At 36.4% G+C, this 24,381-nt stretch overlaps 1 protein-coding gene and 2 non-coding genes across 3 annotated transcripts; 1 reads left to right on the top strand and 2 right to left on the bottom strand.

Annotated features, from left to right (window-relative positions):
* Window positions 1-730: 730 nt before the first annotated feature.
* On the top strand, window positions 731-1,273 carry LOC148548757 (uncharacterized). Its single transcript, XM_088495658.1, has one exon. It carries the CDS (start codon window positions 731-733, stop codon window positions 1,271-1,273), a length of 543 nt encoding a protein of 180 aa, XP_088351784.1.
* Window positions 1,274-14,635: 13,362 nt separating this feature from the next.
* On the bottom strand, window positions 14,636-14,743 carry LOC148548756 (small nucleolar RNA R71). The gene has a single exon (XR_015898006.1). It is a non-coding gene; the product is annotated as a small nucleolar RNA R71 (small nucleolar RNA).
* Window positions 14,744-19,909: 5,166 nt separating this feature from the next.
* LOC148548755 (small nucleolar RNA R71) lies at window positions 19,910-20,017 on the bottom strand. Its single transcript, XR_015898892.1, has one exon. It is a non-coding gene; the product is annotated as a small nucleolar RNA R71 (small nucleolar RNA).
* Between the last annotated feature and the right edge of the window lie 4,364 nt (window positions 20,018-24,381).

The following is a 24,381-nucleotide window of genomic DNA, read 5'->3' as shown; positions in this document are numbered from 1 at the left end:
ATGTCTGACAGAAAAGGAAAAGGCAAAGCTACTGCCAGCACCGGTAAGAGGAAAAGAGGACAATCATCCGTTGCTCTAGCTAGCGGATGTCCTCTCGGATGAATCTTGGCAAGAAAAGAACTTCACTAATCAAGAAAAAGCTGATCAAATTGTGCTGGCTAATGACCCAGTTAAATTTGCAAATCTCCACTGTGAACTCAAGTTTCAAGTCTTTGCGAAAAAATGGCATCTCTATTTGGAAAAGACACTCAAAATACCAACTGAATTAAAGAAGTACACTGAATAGCAGATCAAACAGAGAGGTTGGGTATTTCTGGAGAGAGATATGACAGAGGTAAACGTATCATGGGTCCGTGAGTTCTATTGTAACTATTATAAGATGGCCCTTGATGAAGTGCAGCTTAGGGGAAAGCAGATTTTAGTCACTGAGGAGGCGATAGAGGATAGCCTCCACTTCCAGCCTAAACTAGATGATGCACATGGTTATTAGAAGGACAAAGAGTCTATTAGATTCATGAGTTTTGACTGGGATGCTGTCAGGCAAACCATAGCCATTGATCCTGATGTTTCGTAGGCTCTGGGAAAGTCAAAGTTAACTCCACGGGGTATAAAGATCATTTATCTCAATGATGAGGCTAGGCTGTGGCAACAGATACTGAGCAATTATGTGATGCCTAGTACTCACGAGTCAGAAGTGCCAGCTGCCATGATTATCCTTATTTGGTGCGTTATGGAAGGAAAGAAACTATACCTTCCACGGTTTATCAGAAAGTACATGGCTGGAGTTCATGTTCGAAGCACCCTACCATTTCCTTATCTGATCATCCAGTTGGCTCGTCGAGCTGAGGTGCCTTGGGAGCTAGAGGATGAGAAGCCAGCAATTGCCGACTGCAAGAAAGTCATTCTGCACGGCAAACGATTCGGACCTTTAGGCCACAGACTACCTACTTCTACTACTTCTACTGATGGGGCCACATCCTCAGTAGCACCTTCAGCGCCAGCAGCACCACCTGCTGCCACAGCACCATCATCCGCTTCCCAGCCAGTCTATCACCTGGTGCACTACCTTTTTGAGCGCCTTGATCAAATGGAGCACTGCAATAAGTGGCGTTATGAGCAGTCTGAGCGTCGCAATAAGCGACGCTACACCCATCTGAAGCTGATTATGACGACTGGGCGTACTGACATCCCCTCCGAGCCTGACACACCATCGGAGCACTCTGAGGAGGAGGATGAGAAGAAGGAGGATGAGCAAGAAGAGATCCAACAGTAGGCACAGCACGACGAGCCTCAACATGAGCAGCCTGCAGAGCCATAGGCACCTACATAGCCAGAGCCCACAGAGCCAGCAGCACACCCTTCAATGGGCGAGGACCCTTCACACCCAGTTTGACAGAACATCGAGGACGATGCTATGATATAAGTGTGGGGAGGTCGCCCCCTCTGGCAGATTTTATTTTGGTGAACTATTTCATACTTTTATTCTATTTTGCTTTATTTTGTATTTTTGTTTTATTTTATTTTATTTTATTTTATTTTACTTTTCTTTTAGTACTTGCACATTTCTATTTTATTGTACTCTTGTTTATTTTTACTTTGTTGCATTTTTCACTTTGGGCTTGTTTATATCTTAGATATTTAGCTTGAATTGCACTTTTAATTTATTAGTTATGATGTAGAAAAACATGGATTATTAAGTTTAGTTTACCCTTTTGGCATATGAGAAAATTGGTTTAATTGAAAATAGGGAGTAAACTAGAAATTTTTAGCTTTTCATAATCTCAACAATTCATTTAGTATATATATTAATAAATGTTGGTCAATTGATGAAATTTTCAAGGAATGTATCTTTTTCTTAGAAAAGGCATTTAAGAATCACATTGGTTTGAGTTAAACTTTTTGTAACATGCACGATATATATATATATATATATATATATATATATATATATATATATATATATATATATATATATATAATTGGAATATGGTTTTTGAGCTAAGAACACACAACCCGTGAGTTTTTTAGCTTAATTGCATGGTTACACTATTTAACCATAATATTTTATTCTTGTGTGTTTTCTTCTCTATGATTGCAATCTATATTTTGTTCCATTCTATATGTCCATTATTCAGTGTATGTTCATGCTTATATATGATTGAGGCCATCATTTAATATTAGCTCACTTATCCCAAATAGCCTACCATTCCTTCTACCTTTGTTTGCCACTTTGAGCCTTTTAACCCCCATTTGTTCTATATTTTACCACATCACTAGCCTTAAGCGGAAAAAATGATTAATTACTTCATTCGAATCCTTGGTTAGCTTAAGATAGAGATTGTGTGTCAATTAAGTGTGGAAAATTGTGGGGAGTTGGGTTGATAAAAAAGTGTTGAGTTTTATTGACAAGATATTGGGAATTTGGGTGCATACTCTTGTGAGACTAGAAAGACCATGTGCATTGATATGCTATGTTATGTTTACTTCTATGTTAAAAAAATATTATAAATAAATAAATAGTACAATATAAATAAATAAATAAATAGGGGACAAAATTACCCCAATGTTAAGTTAATAACAGGTCATTGCATATGTGGTAAAATTAAGGAAAATTTGGTATATGAGTGTGTGAAATATACAAAAGTGAGATTATGGGTAGCTAGGCATGATTTTAGAATTACATAGAGTGTGTGTGTGTTAGGTGAAAGCTTAGGATAGTCAAGGATTCATATGATAGCTCACTTGGGCATATATATATCCTCACCCTTACCTTAGCCCCATTACAACCTTGAAAAATCCCTCATGATATTTGTATTTGTACACTTGATAATTGTTGATTGGTTAGATGAAGAACAAAGTTTTAGAAAGCATGATTAGAGGAGATTTGAGTGGTTTAACCCCAAACACTTGAATGATTAGAGTGCATATACAAATCCAGTGAGGGTTCAATGGCTCATTTCCATATGCCCATATTTGATCATTGCTTGTCTTGCAAGTTTGTGAACTCTTTTGATTAACTAAACTCAATTGTAAATGTATTTTGATATGATTGATTTAGCCCTTGATTGTGCATATATGATTTCTTGAAAATTTGACTCAATTTGACCACATGTATGCATATATATATAGTAATTAGAATAGCATGATGCATGTAGGTAGCTTGCATTTAGATAGGTTGCATTACATAAGTTCCACCATTCTGCCTTCACTCTTTTGGTTCTCTTGAGCTTAGCATGAGGACATGCTAATGTTTAAGTGTGGGGAGATTGATAAACGACTATTTTATGGTTTATCTTGTGCTAAATTGAGTGGTTTTTATCAATTCTTTGCTCACTTATTCATATAATTGGCAAGGTTTTACAAATACTTCCTAATTTTGTGATATAATTGAAAACATGTTTCCTGAGCCTTTAAACTGTCAATTTTAATTACCCTTTATTACCATTCGATGCCGTGATCTATGTGTTAAGTGTTTTCAGGCTTTATAGGGAAGGAATGGCTTAGAGGATGGAAAGGAAACATGCAAAAGTGGAAGGAACGTAACAAAATGAAGTTTTGAGAAGCTGGCAGTGACGCGTATGCATGGGCAACGCGTACGCGTGACTAGCGCAGAAGACAAGGAATTTTGCCAAGCGACGCGTACATGTGACATATGCGTACGCGTGACATGCGTCACATGCAGAAATTGCAGAAAGCGTTCAGGGCAATTTCTGGGCTCCTTTTTGGCCCAGTTCCAAGCCCGAGAACACAGAATAGAGGCTACAGAATGGGGGAATCACTGATCATTCATTCATACAACTTTCATTCACATATTAGGTTTTTAGATGTAGTTTTCTAGAGAGAGAGGCTCTCTCCTCTCTCTAGGTTTTAGGATTCTTAGGTTTAGCTATTTTCAATTTTAGATTTCTACTTTACTTTAATTTAGTTTCTCTTCTACTCTTATTTAGTCTAGCACTTTAGTTTACTTATTTCTCTTGTTGGTTTGTTTATTTTCCCAATTTGGTTTATGAACTCCATGTTAGATTTGATTTTCTATTTAATGCAATTTGAGGTATTTTATATTTATGATTGCTTTCTTCAATTTATGTTATTGATGCTTTCAATGGGTTGTTTGGATTTTATTATCTCTTATTGCTTTTCTATGCTTTTATGTTGTACCTTCCAAGTGTTTCATAAAATGCTTGGGAGGGTTTTAAGTTAGATTTTTTATATTTTTGGTTTTGGTTGAGTAATTGGTGACACTTGAGTTATCAAACTCCTTTGTTGACTGATAATTGAAAGTTGCTAGTTGTTTTGGATCCCTCTAAAGCTAGTCTTTCCTTAGGAGTTGACTAGGACTTGAGGAATCAAATTGATTTATCCACTTGACTTTCCTTCATAGTTAGAGGTTAACTAAGTGGGAGCAATGGACAATTGATGTCACAATTGATAAGGATAACTAGGATAGGACGTCTAATTCTCATACCTTGCCAAAAGCTTTCTTAGCTATTAGTTTATTTTCTTATCATTTACATTCCTTGTTCAACCTTTCAAAAACCCAAAAATATATTATCTCATAACCGATAATAACTACACCTCCCTGCAATTCCTTGAGAGATGACCCGAGGTTTAAATACTTCCGTTTAATTTTATTGGGTTTGTTTTAGTGACAACCAAATTTTTGTATGAAAGGATTATTGTTGCTTTGGAAACTATACTTGCAACGACGATTTATTGTGAAATTTTAAACCGTAAAAAATCTGTTCATCACACGGCATCTCGATCATTCACGCATACGCGTGACACGAAGCGTACACGTGAACCCTTCCCTGTTTCACCCACCTTCTTTCTTCTCTTCTTTTGATTTCTTCCCTTCTTCTCTCTTCTCTTCTTTTCTTTCCATCCTTTAACCATCATCCAATACTACCAATCACCATCTATCACCAACTCCTTTAGTTAGTTAGTTAGTATTTATTTAGTTAGTTTAATTTTTGATTAATTTTCTCTTTTTCATTATAGGTGTTCGATTATTAATCTTGTTTGCTATCTATTGCTGCTGATTATTGATAAGATGTTATTTTAACATTATTATTGTTAATTTTCATTGTTGGACTTCTTTTATTGAGGCTACCTTTTGTTACTTGGTTTTGAATTTTTCATGCTTAACTTTTTTGAATACCAAGTACTTGTAAATTGCTTTCAAGCAGCTCAACTCTTTTGAATTGCATGTTTTGGCCACCATGGATTCATCATCCATTGTTAGGCAATTGTGTATTATGAATGCATTTTTTTAGGTGATGCTTATTTATGAATGATCTTCATTTACATCACCTATTTCATGCATTGAGATTTTGGAATTGTGGAATTGGATCGAAAGCTTACCTAGTGACAAATTTTTGAGCTTTCTAAACTTTGTGGACCATTCTTACTATGTGATGGATTTTAATTTCTATCTCTCATCTCCTAAGTTCCATAGCACCCATGTGTTCCACTTCTATGTCACTTAGGTGTTGCAACAACTTCAATATGCGTCATTGTTTGATGTGTGAGCTTTATATTTTAATTGGTTCATTAAGTTTCCTTGCACATCAATCAATGCACATTCATTATCCAATTCACAATTGCTTGATTTTTGCTTGAATGCTTTTATTCTTCTTCCTTCCTTGTTTGGTTGTCTTAACCAACAAGTTTTCTTTGAAGTATTTCAAGTACACTAGAATGAGTGAAGTGCACCATTCTTTTGCATAACTGTGGCATGGCTTTTAAATACACGGGTGGGAGTTCTAAACCACGCGCAATCTTAGAACTCACACGCCTATTTTTCATCAATGTCACACTAATTTACTCACTCCATTCTAGTAGTTCTTACTTCATTCCAACAATTTATGCTTCCTTGCTTTTGCATTTACTTTTCTTACTATCCTGTCTTCTATTTTCAGGATAAGTCACCATAAGCAAAAACGGAAGCGGAAGAAAGAACACACAGCAACTGGTTAATCCACCAGCTGAAGGTGGCAATCCGAAAAGTCGCCGTACCCCCTTGCTAATCTTTGAATGCACCAAGGACAGTGCAAACTTTTAAGTGTGGGACGTCCTCATATCACTCGGCATTTTTGGGTGACAAATTTCTAATCCTAACACTTTTGCATTTCATTTTTAGGTCTTTTAGGATTCTTAGTTGTGTTTTCTTGTTTTGCATATATAATATAATAAGCTTAGCCAAAATAATGAAATTTTCCGAGGATTTTATCTATAGGGTATGCCAATTGATTTGAGATAAAAAGAAAAATTTTTTTTTAGAACTTGCTTGAACTATACATTGTGAAACATGATTTTTGAGCTAAGAACACACAACCAAGTGAGTTTTAAGCCTAATTGTGTGTTTACATCATATAACCAATTATTTTCATTCTTGTGTGTATTATTCTCTTTCTATGATTGCAATCTTTGATTTGTTTGATTCTTTATGTCCATTATTTTGTGTATGAATGCACTTATATGATTGAGGTCATTGTTTCAAATAGCTCACTTACGCAAATAGCCTACCTTTTATCTTCCTTTGTTAGCCAATTTTGAGCCTATGCTAAACCCCTTTTGTTCTAAATTTTAGCACATTACAAGCCTTGAAGCGAATAATAATATCCCTTCTTTGGATTTTTGATTAGCTTAGGCTAGTGAGAGTGTTTATCATTCAAGTTTGGGAAAAATTGGGAACATTGGGTAGAGATGAAAATGTGTTTTTGTATCTTTGTTGAAAATATTGGGAATTGGGTACATACTCATGTATTAATCATGTTTAAACCATATGCATTGGTATCTTTATATATAATTCATCAAAAAAAATGAGAAAAAAAGAAAAAAGAAAAAAATAGAAAAGAAAAAGAAAGAAAAAAAAAACCAATAAAAAAGGGGATAAAATCTCCTAAAGTAAAGTTCAATAATAATCAATGCATATGAGTTGTGATAAAAAGGGAATGCATGAGTGTGTGAAAAATTGAGAATTATGGGTAGTTAGGTTTGTTTAGAATTTTATAGGTTGTCATAGGTTAGGTGGGAAATTTAAGTTAATCAAAGATTCAAATTTCTAGTCCACTTAACCAAATACAATCTTACCTTGACCCTAGCCCCATTACAACCTAAGGATAAGTCCTCATGATATTTGTATGCATGCGTGAAATAATTGTTGGTTGCTAGATGAAAAAAAAAATCTTGGAAAGCATGATTTGGGGAGAATTGAGTGAATCAACCCCATACACTTGAGTGGCTAGAGCGGATACACATCTGGTGAGGGTTCGATCGTTCAATTACATGTTTCCACGCTTGATCATCTCCCTTCTTGCAAGTTTGTACATTCTTTTTAATAACTCAATTCAATTGTAGATTTGACTTGATTGCTATTGCTTTACCCCTTATTTTCATATATGTGTTCTTGGGAATTGATTTATTTTGACTAAGTGGTTGCATTCATTTAGATAATTACATTTAGATAGGTTGCATTTAGGTAGTTTGCATTGAATAAATGTTGATACTTGATGAATCCATATTATACGATATATTTTGGTTTAATTTGAGTGGATTTCGTCACATAAACCCACATTTATTCATCTAAATAGCATACTTTTGAGATTTCTTCCTAAATTGTGCTTAAAAGTGAAAACATGCTCTTTTGTGCTTAATTTAGTCAATTTTATTCACTTTGATCCCATTTGATGCCTTGATGTATTTGTTAGGTGATTTCAGGTTTCCAAGGCAAGCATAGGTTGAAGAAGTGAGAAAAAAGCATCCAATAGCGAAGAAACCATGAATAAATAAAGTTTGGAAATTCCAACATGTGTGCGCACGCACAACTATGCGTGCGTACGCACAAGGAAGATTTGCGTGCGACGCGTACGCGTGGGAGTGAATTGCACTAAACGACGCGTACACGTGATCCGAGTCACGTGAGCTCATTAATGCAAATCGCTAGGGAGGATTTTGGGCCTTCAGAACCCAATCCAATCCATTTTTGAAGCTATTTGAGGCCAAAGTGAAGCGGAATGAAGGGGGGCAATTAGGTTTAGGTTTTCTTATGCTTTTCTCTTAGTTTTCTAGAGAGAGAAGCTCCCCCTCTCTCTAGAATTAGGTTAGGTTTAGTTAATTTCTCTTTAATTTCTGTCTTTAATTATTGTTTTAATGTAGTTTCCTTTATGTTTTCATGCTTTCTTGTCTTTATCTTGTTTATTTCTCTTGTAATTTCCTTTCTTTTGTCATTTTCATGTTTATGGATACTTTTGTTAATTTTCATTTTCATTTAATGTAATTTATGTTTTATGATCATTTATTGCTTTCTTTAGTTGTTGTTATTATTTTCTTGCTTTTAGTAGTTAGATTTTATTTTTTTGCAATTTAATATTATTTTATTTTCATGCACACCAAGTGTTTGATGAAATGCTTGGCTTAGTTTTTACATAGTTTTTCCTCACTCTTGGCTTGAAATTGATGACTATAGTGACCCTTAAGTCATTGATGTCCATTCTTGTTTGATATATTAGAGTTGTTAGTTAATTTGGTTTTCCTTGACTCTAAGTGACCCCACAGTGTTAACTTAGGACTTAGGGATTGGAATCAACGATGCCTATTTGACTTATCCTCGATGTAGGGTTGACTAAGAAAGATTAACTCTTCATAATCATCATGTGTTTGTGGTCAATGGCTACGATAGGTAACCTTAGTTCTCAATTGCTTGTCAAGAGGTTTCTTGCATTTGAAGTTTTATTGCTTTGACTTTAATTCCTTGCATGATCATTTAATTGCTTTCATTTAATTTCTTGCATGCTTGTTTTACTTCCTTGCCATTTACATTACTTGCATGTTTATTTGCTTCATTGTTGGTTTGGACTATGCTACTAATGAATTGACACTTGTTTTGATTGATTCCAAACTATACAAGAATTCTCCTTTGTCAAATTTGATGCCGTTGCTGGAGAGTTGCAATGGCGCTGTATTCCTGGCTATTGTACATATGTGAATAGTGTGTGATAAACCCCAATTTTATGGTTTATATTGTGTAGAATTTGGGAGTTTTTGTCAATATTTATCACACTTATTCACAAGAAATGAATGGTTTTGTGTTCTCTTCCTGATATTGTTTCATGATGAAAAACATGCTTCTTTTACCTTAAAATTGCTATATTTTGATTTTCTTCTTTTGCCATTCGATGCCGTGATGTATTTGTTAAGTGATTTAAGGATTTATAGGGCAAGAAGGGCCTAGAAGAGAGAAAGAAAGCATGCATAAGAGGAAGGAACATGAAGATTTGGATTTTAGGAATTCCAGCATGGACGCGCGCGCGCACCTCGCGCGCACGCATGGATGAGGATAGTTGGAAGGGGCGCGCAAGGATGGACGCATCCGCGTGGATCAGAGAAATCCCACCGACGCGCACGCGCATATGGCGCGCACGCGTGGATCACAAAAGCAATCGGCGCGCACGCACGCATGGCGCGCACACGCGGAAAGCAGCACGTGACCTCATTAAAGGAAATCATGCCTGGCAATTTCTGAGGCTCATCAGGCCCAAATTCAAGCTGTTTCTGCATGGAAAAGACCCAAGGATGCTAGGGGGAAAGGGGGGGATCAATCATTTTACACTTAGACACAATTTTCGCTACCTTTTGGTTATTTGTTCTTATAGAGAGAGAAACCCTTGTTCCTCTCTAGATCTAACTTTAATTTGATCTTCCCTTGTTGAATTCTGAATTGGATCTTGTTAATTACTAGTTTTAATTGTTTAATTTGAATTCTCTAGTATAATTTTGTTTAGATCTTGTGTTAGTTTTATGTTTCCTTGTTGTTTGTCATTTTATACTCATTCCATGAATCTTGTAGATCTTGATTTGTTATTGTTGCATTGAGGATTTCCATGATTAATTGTGTTGTTTGAGAGATTGTATGTTGATAATTGTTAGTGGGTACTTATTAGTTCCAATTTAATTGCAATTTAAATAGGTCTTTTATTAATGCTTACCAAAGGAGACCCTTGAGTAGACTCCCAACTTGACATGGGGGTTGATTAAAAGGAGACCCTTGAGTTGGAATGCTCATGTGATTAGTTAAATTGGAAGTTGTTGGCTAATTCTATATTTACTAACGCTAGTCCTTCCCAAGGGAGAGGATTAGGATTTGCGAATAAGAGTTAGCTCAATCACTTGACTTTCCTTTATTTAGTAAGGGTTAACTAAGTGAAAATAACAACCTCTTGACACTACACTTAAGAAAATCCAACAAGGAGAGAACTTCCAATTAATCCCGGTCAAGGCTTTTTTATTCCGAATACATAAATCTCCTTTATATTCCTGTCTTTCAACTCTCAAAATTTCTCGGAAAACTTCTGATTAATAAGATAGCACCCTTTTGTCAACTCGTTGGGAGATGACCTGGGATTCATACTCCCAGTATTTTTATTCTAATTTTGTGACAACCTTTTTAAATTGATAAGCGGATTTTTGCTGGTTAAGAACTGTACTCGTAACGTATTTCTTATATTAATTTCTTAATCGCTGATTTCTGCCCACATCATGTATGCTTTCATTTGAGCCTAATTGTGTGGTTACATCATATAACCACTTATTTTCATTCTTGTGTGTATTATTCACTTTCTATTATTGTAATCTTTGATTTGTTTGATTCTTTATGTCCTTTCTTTTGTGTATGAATGCACTTATATGATTGAGGCCATTGTTTCAATTAGCTCACTTACCCAAACAGCCTACCTTTTATCTTTCTTTGTTAGCCAACTTTGAGCCTATGCTAAACCCATTTGTTATTAATTTTAGCACATTACAAGCCTAAGTAAAAAATAATAAATGTCCCTTGTTTGGATCTTTGATTAAATAATAAATGTCCCTTGAGGTGTCAGATGAAAAGAAGAATAGAAGGAGGAGGTAGAGAAGAGAGAATTCGAACTTATCAAGGGAGATAGAGCTCGAATTGCGTATTGAGGAGGAGTGTTAGTCCTTAAATAGAAGGGTGTGAGAAGAGGGGAAGAATTTTCGAAATTAAAGTAAAAGATTTTGAAATAATTAAAAGAAATTTAAAAATTTGATTGATGATTTTCGAAAACTAAGATTGGGAAAGAAATTAAGTGATTTTTGGAAAAGATTTTGAAATTAGAAATAAAAAAGATATGATTGAAAATTAATTTTGAAAAAGATGTGATTGAGAAGATATGATTGAGGAGATATGATTGAGAATCAAATTTAAAAGAAGAAAGTTTTAGCATTAAAGTTGATTACTTGACCAACAAGAAATTAGAAGATATAATTCCAGAATTAAAACTTTTGATCCTTTCTTAATAGGCAAATAATAACTTGAAAATCACTAATTGTAGCAAAGATTTTTGAAAATAGTAATAAATAAAAAAATTGAAAAGAAATTGATTTTGAAAAGATATGATTGAAAAGATATGATTTGAAAAAAATTTGATTTTGAAAAATTATGAAAACTTGAAAAAGATTTGAATTAAAAACAAAATCTTCCCTATAGTGTCATCCTGGCGTTAAACGCCCAGAATAGCATCCATTCTGGTGTTTAACGCCCAAAATCCTACCTTTTTGGGCGTTTAACGCCCAGCTAGGTACGCTGGCTGGTGTTTAAACGCCAGTTTTCCTTCTTCACTGAGGGTTTTGAATGCCCAGCTTTTTCTGTGTAATTCCTCTGCTGAATGTTCTGAATCTTCAATTCTCTATATTATTGACTTGAAAAGACATAATTTTGAAAAAAAATTTTGAATTTTTATTGATGAGAAACAATAAAAAAAATGCAACTAAGATCAAATAAACAATGCATGCAAGACACCAAACTTAGAAGTTTGTATACTAAGGATTATAACAATTTGAAAATGCATGTAAGAAACAACAAAAGACACAAAACAAGAGAAATGAATGATCAGAGCAAGGAAATCATCAAGAATAACTTGAAGATCAATGAAGAACATAATGCATGTATTTTAAAAATGAAAGAAGAATAAAGACATGCAATTGACACCAAACTTAAAAATTGATACTAGACTCAAACAAGAAACATAAAATATTTTTTGATTTTTATGGTTTTATAAATTTTTTTTTATTTTTCGAAAATTGAGTGGAAAGGAAAATAAAGGGATTCAAAATTTTTAATAAGAATTCCAGAAATCATTGCAATGTTAGTCAAAGACTCCGGTCCAGGAATTAGACATGGCATACTAGCCAGCCAAGCTTTCAGTGGAAGCTCCAGTCCAAAACACTAGACATGGCCAATGGCCAGCCAAGCTTTAGCAGATCATTACTTTCAACAGCAAAATTGATAGAAATCAACAAGCTCTTGTGATGATAAGTTGAAACCTCGGTCCAAAAGATTAGACATGGCTTCACAGCCAGCCAAGCATCAACAAATCATCATGAAACTCTAGAATTCATTCTTAAAAACTCTGAAGAACAGAATAGAAATATTTTTGTATTTTTGAAAATTTTTTTTTTTGAAATTGAAAAGTAAAATTACCTAATCTAAGCAACAACATAAACCATCAGTTGTCCAAATTCGAACAATCCCCGGCAACAGTGCCAAAAACTTGGTGTTTTTGCCGGACCAAACTTGGCATTGTTGTTACCGGAAACAAATGTGAAATTGTTGTTCGTTCTATCCCCGGCAACGGCACCAAAAACTTGGTGCACAAAATTGTGATCATCAACAATGGCGCCAAAGACTTGGAGCTCTCAAACGTGAATCACACTTTGTCACAATTCCGCACAACTAACCAGCAAGTGCATTGGGTCGTCCAAGTAATACCTTACGTGATTGAGGGTCAATCCCACAGAGACTGTTGGCTTGAAGCAAGCTATGGTCATCTTGTAAATCTCAGTCAGGCAGATTCAAATGGTTATGGAGGATTGATAATTTAAAGATGTATAAAACATAAAATAAAGATAGAGATACTTATGTAATTCATTGGTAGGAATTTCAGATAAGCGTATGAAGATGCTTTGTTCCTCTTGAACCTCTGCTTTCCTATTGCCTTCATCCAATCATTCATACTCCCTTAAATGGCAAGCTTTATGTTGGGCATCACCGTTGTTAATGGCTACTTCCCGTCCTCTCAGTGAAAATGTTTCAAATGCGCTGTCACCGCACGGCTAATCATCTGTCGGTTCTCGATCATGTTGGAATAGGATCCATTGATCCTTTTGCATCTGTCACACACCCAACAATCGCGAGTTTGAAGCTCGTCACAGTCATCCCTTCCCAGATCCTACTCGGAATACCACAGACAAGGTTTAGACTTTTCGGATCTCAAGAATGATCGCCAATAATTCTAGCCTATACCACGAAGGTTCCAATCTTAGATTAGAAACCCAAGAGATACGCATTCAAGTCATTGCTAGTAGAACAGAGGTGGTTGTCAGTCACATGTTCATAGGTGAGAATGATGATGAGTGTCACGGATCATCACATTCATCAAGTTGAAGAACGAATGAATATCTTAGAGAAGAAGTAGGCGTGAATTGAATAGAAGAACAATAGTAATTGTATTAATTCATGAAGAACAGCAGAGCTCCACACCTTAATCTATGGTGTGTAGAAACTCTACTATTGAGAATACATAAGAACAAGGCTCAGGCATGGCCGAATGGCCAGCCCCCCCTCCCCCCCCCCAAAGAGGGTTCAATCATCAAAACATGATTCAAAGATGGTATATACAATAGCAAAACGTCCTATTTATTGAAAACTAGTAGCCTAGGGTTACAGAAATAGGTAATTAATGCAGAAATCTTCTTCCTAGCCCACTTGGTGTGTGCTTGGGCTGAGCATTGAAGCTTTCACGTGTAGAGACTTTTCTTGGAGTTAAACGCCAGCTTTTGTACCAGTTTGGGTGTTTAACTCTAGCTTTTATGCCAGTTCTGGCGTTTTGATGCCAGAATTTCTATGCTGATTTTGAACGCCGGTTTGGGCCCTCAAATCTTGGGCAAAGTATAGACTATTATATATTTCTGGAAAGCCCAGGATGTCTATTTTCCAACGCAATTGAGATCGTGCTAATTGGGCTTCTGAAGCTCCAGAAAATCCACTTCGAGTGCAGGGAGGTCAGAATCCAACAGCATCTGCAGTCCTTTTTCAGCCTCTGAATCAGATTTTTGCTCAGGTCCCTCAATTTCAGCCAGAAAATACCTGAAATCACAGAAAAATACACAAACTCATAGTAAAGTCCAGAAATATGATTTTTATTTAAAAACTAATAAAAATATAATAAAAACTAATTAAAATATACTAAAAACATACTAAAAATAATGCCAAAAAGCATATAAATTATCCGCTCATCAAAGAAGCATCTCACTTCCTGCGATTGGAGCAAACAACTTTGAGCTTAAGCCTCAATTATTTTCTCTAATGCAGCAGAATTGCAAGTCTTATGGACTTCCAATGGAAGATCCTCATCAGTTTTTAGATGAATTCTTGCAAATCTGTGACACTGTCAAAACCAGTGGAGTTGATCTCGAGGTCTACAGGCTTCTGCTTTTCCCTTTTGCTGTAAGAGACAGAGCTAGAACATGGTTGGATTCACAACCTAAGGATAGCCTGAACTCTTGGGATAAGCTGGTTAGTACTTTTCTGGCCAAATTCTTTCCACCTCAAAAGATGAGCAAGCTTAGAGTGGAAATCCAAACCTTCAGACAGAAGGAAGGAGAATCCCTTTATGAAGCTTGGGAAAGATACAAGCAACTGATCAAATGGTGTCCTACTGACATGCTTCTAGAATGGAGCATCATAAGTATATTCTATGATGGTCTGTCTGAGTTGTCAAAAATGTCATTGGACCATTCTGCAGGAGGATCTCTTCACGTGAAAACCCCTGCAGAAGCTCAGGAACTCATTGAAATGGTTTCAAATAACCAATTCATGTACACCTCTGAGAGGAATCCTGTGAACAATGGGACGCCTCAGAAGAAGGGAGTCCTTGAAATTGATACTCTAAATACCATATTGGCTCAGAACAAAATATTGACTCAGCAAGTCAATATGATTTCTCAAAGTCTGAATGGATTGCAAGCTGCATCCAACAGTACTAAAGAAGCATCTTCTGAAGAAGAAGCTTATGATCCTGAGAATCCTGCAATGGCAGAGGTGAATTACATGGGAGAACCCTATGGAAACACCTATAACGCTTCATGGAGAAATCACCCAAATTTCTCATGGAAGGATCAACAGAAGCCTAATCAAGGCTTTCATAATAATAATGGTGGAAGGAATAGGTTTAGCAATAGCAAGCCTTTTCCATCATCTTCTCAGCAACAGACAGAGAATTCTGAACAGAGCCATTCTGGCCTGGCAACCATAGTCTCTAATCTATCCAAGACCACAATAAGTTTCATGAATGAAACAAGATCTTCTATTAGAAATTTGGAGGCACAGGTGGGTCAGCTGAGTAAGAAGTTTACTGAAACTCCTCCCAGTACTCTCCCAAGCAATACAGAAGAAAACCCCAAGAGAGAGTGCAAGGCCATAACCATGACCAACATGGCCGAACCTGGAGAGAGTGAGGAGGACGTGAGTCCCAGTGAGAAAATCCTCATGGGACGTCCTCTGGACAGAAAGAAATTTCCCTTTGAGGAACCAAAGGAATCTGAGGCTCATACAGAGACCATAGAGATTCCACTGAACTTCCTTCTGCCACTCATGAGCTCTAATGAATATTCTTCCTCTGAAGAGGATGAAGACATCACTAAAGAGCAAATTGCTAAATATCTAGGAGCAATCATGAAGCTGAATGCCAAGTTATTTGGTAATGAGACTTGGGAGGATGAACACCCCTTGTTTACTGATGAGCGGATAATTTATACGCCTTTTGGCACTATTTTTAGTATGTTTTTAGTAGAATCTAGTTACTTTTAGGCATGTTTTCATTAGTTTTTATGTTAAATTCATATTTCTAGACTTTACTATGAGTTTGTGTGTTTTTCTGTGATTTCAGGTATTTTCTGACTGAAATTGAGGGACTTGAGCAAAAATCAGATTCAGAGATTGAAGAAGGACTGCTGATGTTGTTGGATTCTGACCTCCCTGCACTCAAAGTGAATTTTCTGGAGCTACAAAACTCACAATGGCGCGCTTCCAATTGCGTTGGAAAGTGGACATCCAGGGCTTTCCAGCAATATATAATAGTCCATACTTTGGCCAAGTTTAGATGACGTAAAAAGGCGTTGAACGCCAGTTCTACGCTGCTGTCTGGATTTAAACGCCAGAAACACGTCACAAACCAGAGTTGAACGCCAGAAATACGTTACAACCTGGCGTTCAACTCCAGAAAGAGCCTCTGCACGTGTAACATTCAAGCTCAGCCCAAGCACACACCAAGTGGGCCCCGGAAGTGGATTTATGCATTAATTACTTACTTCTGTAAACCCTAGTAGTTAGTTTATTATAAATAAAACTTTTTACTATTGTATTTGACATCTTGGGACGTCTGGTTCTTAGATCAGAGGGGCTGGCCATTCGGCCATGCCTGGACCTTTCACTTATGTATTTTCAACGGTAGAGTTTCTACACTCCATAGATTAAGTTGTGGAGCTCTGCTGTTCCTCAAAGATTAATGCAAAGTACTACTGTTTTTCTATTCAATTTAACTTATTCCGCTTCTAAGATATTCATTCGCACTTCAACCTGAATGTGATGAATGTGACAATCATCATCATTCCCTATGAACGCGTGCGTCACAACCACTTCCGTTCTACTTTAGATTGAATGAGTATCTCTTGGATCTCTTAATCAGAATCTTCGTGGTATAAGCTAGATTGATGGCGGCATTCATGAGAGTCCGGAAAGTCTAAACCTTGTCTGTGGTATTCTGAGTAGGACTCTGGGATTGAATGACTGTGACGAACTTCAAACTCGCGAGTGCTGGGCGTAGTGACAGACGCAAAATGAGGGTGAATCCTATTCCAGTATGATCGAGAACCTCAGATGATTAGCCGTGCTGTGACAGAGCATTTGGACCATTTTCACAAGAGGATAGGATGCAGCCATTGACAAGGGTGATGCCTCCAGACGATTAGCCATGCAGTGACAGCGCATCGGACCATTTTCCAGAGAGGATTAAAAGTAGACATTGACAACGGTGATGTCCTTACATAAAGCCAGCCATGGAAAGGAGTAGGATTGATTGGATGAAGACAGTAGGAAAGTAGAGGTTCAGAGGAACGAAAGCATCTCTATACGCTTATCTGAAATTCTCACCAGTAATATACATAAGTATTTCTATCTTTATTTTCTGTTTAATTAGTATTATTTTTGAAAACTCCATAATCAATCATTATGCGCCTGACTGAGATTTAAAAGGTGACCATAGCTTGCTTCATACCAACAATCTCCGTCGGATCGACCCTTACTCACGTAAGGTTTATTACTTGGACGACCCAGTGCACTTGCTGGTTAGTTGTATCGAAGTTGTGAATGAAAAATGATTTATTAAGATGTGCGTATAGAGTTTCTGACGTCGTTGTCTGAGATCACAATTTCGTGCACCAAGTTTTTGGCGCCGTTGCCGGGGATTATTCGAGTTTGGACAACTGACGGTTCATCTTGTTGCTCAGATTAGGTAATTTTCTTTTTGTTTTATTTTCAAAAATTTTTCAAAAAAAATCTTTCAAAAATTTCTCCTTTGTTTTCGAAAAAAATTTTAAAATAAAAATGTTTTCAAAAATATATTTTTCTTCAGAATTTTTAAGAATGAATTCTTGTGTTTCATGAAGCATGTTGAAGCCTGGCTGGCTGTAAAGCCATGTCTAATTCTTTTGGATAGGGAATGTCAGGCGTGTCATGTCTGAGTTACATACTAAAGCTTGGCTGGCTATTAAGCCATGCCTGACCCTTTGATTGGAGCTTTAGTTTAAAGAGCATAAGATTCCTGGAATTCATATTAAAAATTTTGGAATCCTTATTTTTCTTTTTCAAAATGATTTTCGAAAAAATTAAAAGAAAATACAAAAAGATCATAAAATCATAAAAATCAAAAATATTTTGTGTTTCTTGTTTGAGTCTTGAGTCAATTTTAAGTTTGGTGTCAATTGCATGTTTTAAAGTTTGCATAAAATTTTTTAAAAATTCATGCATTCATAGTGTTCTTCATGATCTTTAGGTTGTTCTTGGTAAGTCTTCTTGTTTGATCTTGATGTTTTCCTGTTTTGTGTCTTTTCTTATTTTTCATATGCATTCTTGCATCCATAGAGTCTAAACATGAAAGATTTCTAAGTTTGGTGTCTTGCATGTTTTCTTTGCATATAAAATTTTCAAAAATATGTTCTTGATGTTCATCATGATCTTCAAAGTGTTCTTGGTGTTCATCTTGACATCCATAGCATTCTTGCATACATTCCTTGCTTTGATCCATAACTTTCATGCATTGCATCATTTTGCATGTTTTTTTTCTCTCTCATCATAAAAATTCAAAAATCAAAAAAATATCTTCCCTTTTTCTCTCTCAAAATTTCGAAAATTAGATTTGACTTTTTTAAAAAATTTTAAAATCTAGTTGTTTTTTTTATGAGTCAAATCAAATTTTCAATTTAAAAATATTATCTTTTTCAAAATCTTTTTCAAAAATCAAATCTTTTCCATTTTTCTTATTTATTTTCAAAAATTTTAAAAATATTTTTCAAAAATCTTTTTCTTATCTTTATCTCCTAATTTTCGAAAATAACATCAACAATTAATGTTTTGATTCAAAAATATCAAGTTTGTTACTTGCTTGTTAAGAAAGATTCAAACTTTGAGTTCTAGAATCATATCTTGTGATTTCTTGTGAATCAAGTCATTAATTGTGATTTTAAAAATCAAATCTTTTTCAAATCTAATTTCAATCATATCTTTTCAAAAATATCTCTTTATCTTATCTTTTTCAAAATTTGATTTTAAAATATCCTTTCTAAACTTCTTATCCTCTTATCTCTTCAAAATTGATTTTCAAATTTATTTCAACTAACTAACTAACTTTTTGTTTGTTTCTTATCTTTTTCAAAACTACTTAACTAACTCCCTCTCTCTCTAATTTTCGAAAATATCTTCCCTCTTTTGCAAAATTTCTTTTTAATTAACTAATTATTATAATTTTTTATTTTAAAATTTCAAAAATTACTAACCTTTTTCAAAAACTATTTTCGAAAACCACTAACTCTTTTTCAAAAATTATTTTCGAAAATTCACTCTCCCTCTCTTATCTCCTTCTATTTATTTATTCATCTACTAACACTTCATCTCACCCAAATTCGAACCCCCTCTTCCATCTGTGTTTGAATTTTTTCTTTTCCGTTTCTTCTACTCACACAGGGACCTCTATACTGTGGTAAAAAGGACCCCTATTATTATTATTTTTCTGTCCCTCTTTTTCATATGAGCAGGAGCAAGGACAAGAATATTCTTGTTGAAGCAGATCCAGAACTTGAAAGGACTCTGAAGAGGAAACTAAGAGAAGCTAAATTACAACAATCCAGCAAGCACCTTTCAGAAATTTTCGAACAAGAAGAGAAAATGGCAGCCGAAAATAATAATAATGCAAGGAGGATGCTTGGTGACTTTACTGCACCTAATTCCAATTTACATGGAAGAAGCATCTCTATTCTTGCCATTGGAGCAAACAATTTTGAGCTTAAACCTCAATTAGTTTCTCTGATGCAGCAGAACTGCAAGTTTCATGGACTTCCATCTGAAGATCCTTTTCAGTTCTTAACTGAATTCTTGCAGATATGTGATACTGTTAAGACTAATAGAGTAGATCTTGAAGTCTACAGGCTCATGCTTTTCCCTTTTGCTGTGAGAGACAGAGCTAGAATATGGTTGGACTCTCAACCCAAAGATAGCCTGAACTCTTGGGATAAGCTGGTCAAGGCTTTCCTAGCCAAGTTCTTTCCTCCTCAAAAGTTGAGTAAGCTTAGAGTGGATGTTCAGACCTTCAGACAGAAAGAAGGTGAATCCCTCTATGAAGCTTGGGAGAGATACAAAGGACTGACCAAAAAGTGTCCTTCTGACATGCTTTCAGAATGGACCATCCTGGACATATTCTATGATGGTCTGTCTGAATTAGCTAAAATATCATTGGATACCTCTGCAGGTGGATCCATTCACTTAAAGAAAATGCCTGCAGAAGCTCAAGAACTCATTGACATGGTTGCTAATAACCAGTTCATGTACACTTCTGAGAGGAATCCTGTGAATAATGGGACGCCTATGAAGAAGGGAGTTCTTGAAAATGATACTTTGAATACCATATTGGCTCAAAATAAAATATTGACTCAGCAAGTCAATATGATTTCTCAGAGTCTGAATGGAATGCAAGCTGCATCCAACAGTACTCAAGAGGCATCTTCTGAAGAAGAAGCTTATGATCCTGAGAACCCTGCAATAGCAAAGGTAAATTACTTAGGTGAACCTTATGGAAACACCTATAATCCATCATGGAAAAATCATCCAAATCTATCATGGAAGGATCAACAAAAGCCTCAACAAGGCTTTAATAATGGTGAAAGATACAGGTTTAGCAATAGCAAGCCTTGTCCATCATCCACTCAGCAACAGACTGAGAATTCTGAGCAGAATCCATCTAGCTTAGCAAATTTAGTCTCTGATCTATCTAAGGCCACTGTGAGTTTCATGAATGAAACAAGGTTTTCCATTAGAAATTTGGAAGCACAAGTGGGCCAGCTGAGTAAAAGGATCACTGAAATTCCTCCTAGTACTCTCCCAAGCAATACAGAAGAAAATCCAAAAGGAGAGTGCAAGGCCATTGACATAACCACCATGGCCGAACCTGTAAGGGAGGTTGAGGACGTGAATCCCAGTGAGGAAGACCTCCTGGGACGTCCAGTGATCAATAAGGAGTTTCCCTCTGAGGAACCAAAGGAATCTGAGACTCATCTAGAGACCATAGTGATTCCATTGAACCTCCTTATGCCATTCATGAGCTCTGATGAGTATTCCTCTTCTGAAGAGAATGAGGATGTTACTCAAGAGCAAGTTGCCAAGTACCTTGGTGCAATCATGAAGTTGAATGCCAAATTATTTGGTATTGAGACTTGGGAGGATGAACCTCCCTTGTTCACCAATGAACTAAGTGATCTGGATCAACTGACGTTGCCTCAAAAGAAACAGGATCCTGGAAAGTTCGTAATATCTTGTACCATAGGCAACATGATCTTTGAAAAGGCTCTGTGTGACCTTGGATCAGGGATAAACCTCATGCCCCTCTCTGTAATAGAGACACTGGGAATCTATGGGGTACAAGCTGCTAAAATCTCATTAGAGATGGCAGACAATTCAAGAAAACAGGCTTATGGACAAGTAGAGGACGTATTAGTAAAGGTCGAAGGCCTTTACATCCCTGCTGATTTCATAGTCCTAGATACTGGGAAGGATGAGGATGAATTCATCATCCTTGGAAGACCCTTCCTAGCCACAGCAAGAGCTGTAATTGATGTTGACAGAGGTGAATTAGTCCTTCAATTGAATAAGGACTCCCTTGTGTTTACAACTCGAGGTCATCCTTCTGTAAACATAGAGAGGAAGCATAAAAAGCTTCTCTCACTGCAGAGTCAACCAGAGCCCCCACAGTCAAACTTTAAGTTTGGTGTTGGGAGGCCACAACCAAACTCTAAGTTTGGTGTTGAACTCCCATATCCAAACTCTAAGTTTGGTGTTGGGAAGTCTCAACAATGCTCTGAACATCTGTGAGGCTCCATGAGAGCCCACTGTCAAGCTATTGACATTAAAGAAGCGCTTGTTGGGAGGCAACCCAATTTTTATTTATCTAATTTTATTTTTCTTGTTCTTTCATGTTTTATTAGGTTCATGATCATGTGGAGTCACAAAATAAATATAAAAATTGAAAACGGAATCAAAAACAGCAGAAGAAAAATCACACCCTGGAGGAAGACCTTACTGGCCTTTAAACGCCAGTAAGAAGCATCTGGCTGGCGTTCAACGCTAGAACAGAGCATGGTTCTGGCGCTGAACGCCCAAAATGGGCAGCATCTGGGCGTTTGAACGCCAGAATTGCACCCTGGAGAAGAGCTGGCGCTGAATGCCCAGAACAAGCATGGTTCTGGCGTTCAACGCCAGAAATGGGTAATAAATGGGCGTTCAACGCCCAGAACAAGCACCAATCTGGCGCTGAACGCCCAGAGTTGTGTGCAAGGGCATTTTGCATGCCTAATTTGGTGCAAGGTTGTAAATCCTTGAACACCTCAGGATCTGTGGACCCCACAAGATCACCTCAAGATCTGTGGACCCCACAGGATCCCCACCTACCTCCACTCACTTCTTCTCACCCCTCTTTCACACCATCCCATAAACACTCTTCCCCAAAACTCTTCACCAATCACCTCAATCTCTCTTCCCTATCACTACTTTACCACTCACATCCATACACCCCACCTACCTTAAAAATTCAAAATCTCTTTCCCACCCATATGACCGAATACACACATCCCTCCATCTCCTCCATATCTTCTTCTTCTTCTTATATTCTTTCTTCTCTTGCTCGAGGGCGAGCAATATTCTAAGTTTGGTGTGGTAAAAGCATAAGCTTTTTGTTTTTCCATTATCATTAATGGCACCTAAGGCCAGAGAAACCTCAAGAAGAGGAAAGGGAAGACAATTGCTTCCACCTCTGAGCCATGGGAGATTGAAAGATTCATCTCACAAGCCCATCACTAAGAAAATGATGGAGCAAACAAGAGAGCACATTCATGGATCTCAACAGTCACATGAAGAAGCTCATCATCAAGAAACCCCTGAGATACCTCAAGGGATGCACTTTCCTCCACAGAATTTTTGGGAGCAAATCAACACCTACCTAAGAGAATTAAGTTCCAATATGGGACAACTAAGGGTGGAACATCAAGAGCACTCCATCATCCTTCATGAAATAAGAGAAGATCAAAAAGCAATGAGGGAGGAGCAACAAAGACAAGGAAGAGACATAGAAGAGCTCAAGGACATCATTGGTTCCTCAAGAAGGAAATGCCACCATCACTAAGGTGGACTCATTCCTTGTTCTTATTCTCTATTTTTCGTTTTCTCTATGTTAAGTGCTTATCCATGTTTGTGTCTTCATTACATGATCATTAGTATTTAGTAACTATGTCTTAAAGTTATGAATGTCCTATGAATCCATCACCTCTCTTAAATGAAAAAATGTTTTAATTCAAAAGAACAAGAAGTACATGAGTTTTGAATTTATCCTTGAACTTAGTTTAATTATATTGATGTGGTGACAATACTTTTTGTTTTCTGAATGAATGCTTGAACAGTGAATATGTCTTTTGAAGTTGTTGTTTTAGAATGTTAAATATGGTGGCTCTTGAAAGAATGATGATAAGGAGACATGTTATTTGATAATCTGAAAAATCATAAAAATGATTCTTGAAGCAAGAAAAAGTAGCAAAGAACAAAGCTTGCAGAAAAAAATATAGGCGAAAAAAAAAAAAAAAAAGCAAGCAGAAAAAGCCAAAAGATCTTAAAACCAAGAGGCAAGAGCAAAAAGCCAATAACCCTTAAAACCAAAAGGCAAGGGTAAATAAAAAGGATCCCAAGGCTTTGAGCATCAGTGGATAGGAGGGCCTAAAGGAATAAAATCTTGGCCTAAGCGGCTAAACCAAGCTGTCCCTAACCATGTGCTTGTGGCGTGTAGGTGTCAAGTGAAAACTTGAGACTGAGCGGTTAAAGTCAAGGTCCAAAGCAAAAAAAAGAGTGTGCTTAAGAACCCTGGACACCTCTAATTGGGGACTTTAGCAAAGCTGAGTCACAATCTGAAAAGGTTCACCCAGTTATGTGTCTGTGGCATTTATGTATCTGGTGGTAATACTGGAAAACAAAGTGCTTAGGGCCACAGCCAAGACTCACAAAATAGCTGTGTTCAAGAATCATCATACTGAACTAGGAGAATCAATAACACTATCTGAACTCTGAGTTCCTAGAGATGCCAATCATTCTGAACTTCAATGGATAAAGTGAGATGCCAAAACTATTCAAGAGGCAAAAAGCTACAAGTCCCACTGATTTAATTGGAGCTATGTTTCATTCATAGTTTGGAATTTATAGTATATTCTCTTCTTTTTATCCTATTAGATTTTCAGTTGCTTGGGGACAAGCAACAATTTAAGTTTGGTGTTGTGATGAGCGGATAATTTATACGCTTTTTGGCACTGTTTTTAGTATGTTTTTAGTAGAATCTAGTTACTTTTAGGGATGTTTTCATTAGTTTTTATGTTAAATTCACATTTCTGGACTTTACTATGAGTTTGTGTGTTTTTTTGTGATTTCAGGTATTTTCTGACTGAAATTGAGGGACTTGAGCAAAAATCAGATTCAGAGGTTGAAGAAGGACTGCTGATGCTGTTGGA

The sequence above is a fragment of the Arachis ipaensis genome, chromosome B8 (genome assembly GCF_059453495.1).
Source record: "Arachis ipaensis isolate K30076 ecotype BB chromosome B8, ASM5945349v1, whole genome shotgun sequence".
Lineage (NCBI taxonomy): Eukaryota > Viridiplantae > Streptophyta > Magnoliopsida > Fabales > Fabaceae > Arachis > Arachis ipaensis.
Note: the sequence above shows the minus strand (reverse complement) of the source record. Positions and strands in the feature narration are given on the sequence as shown.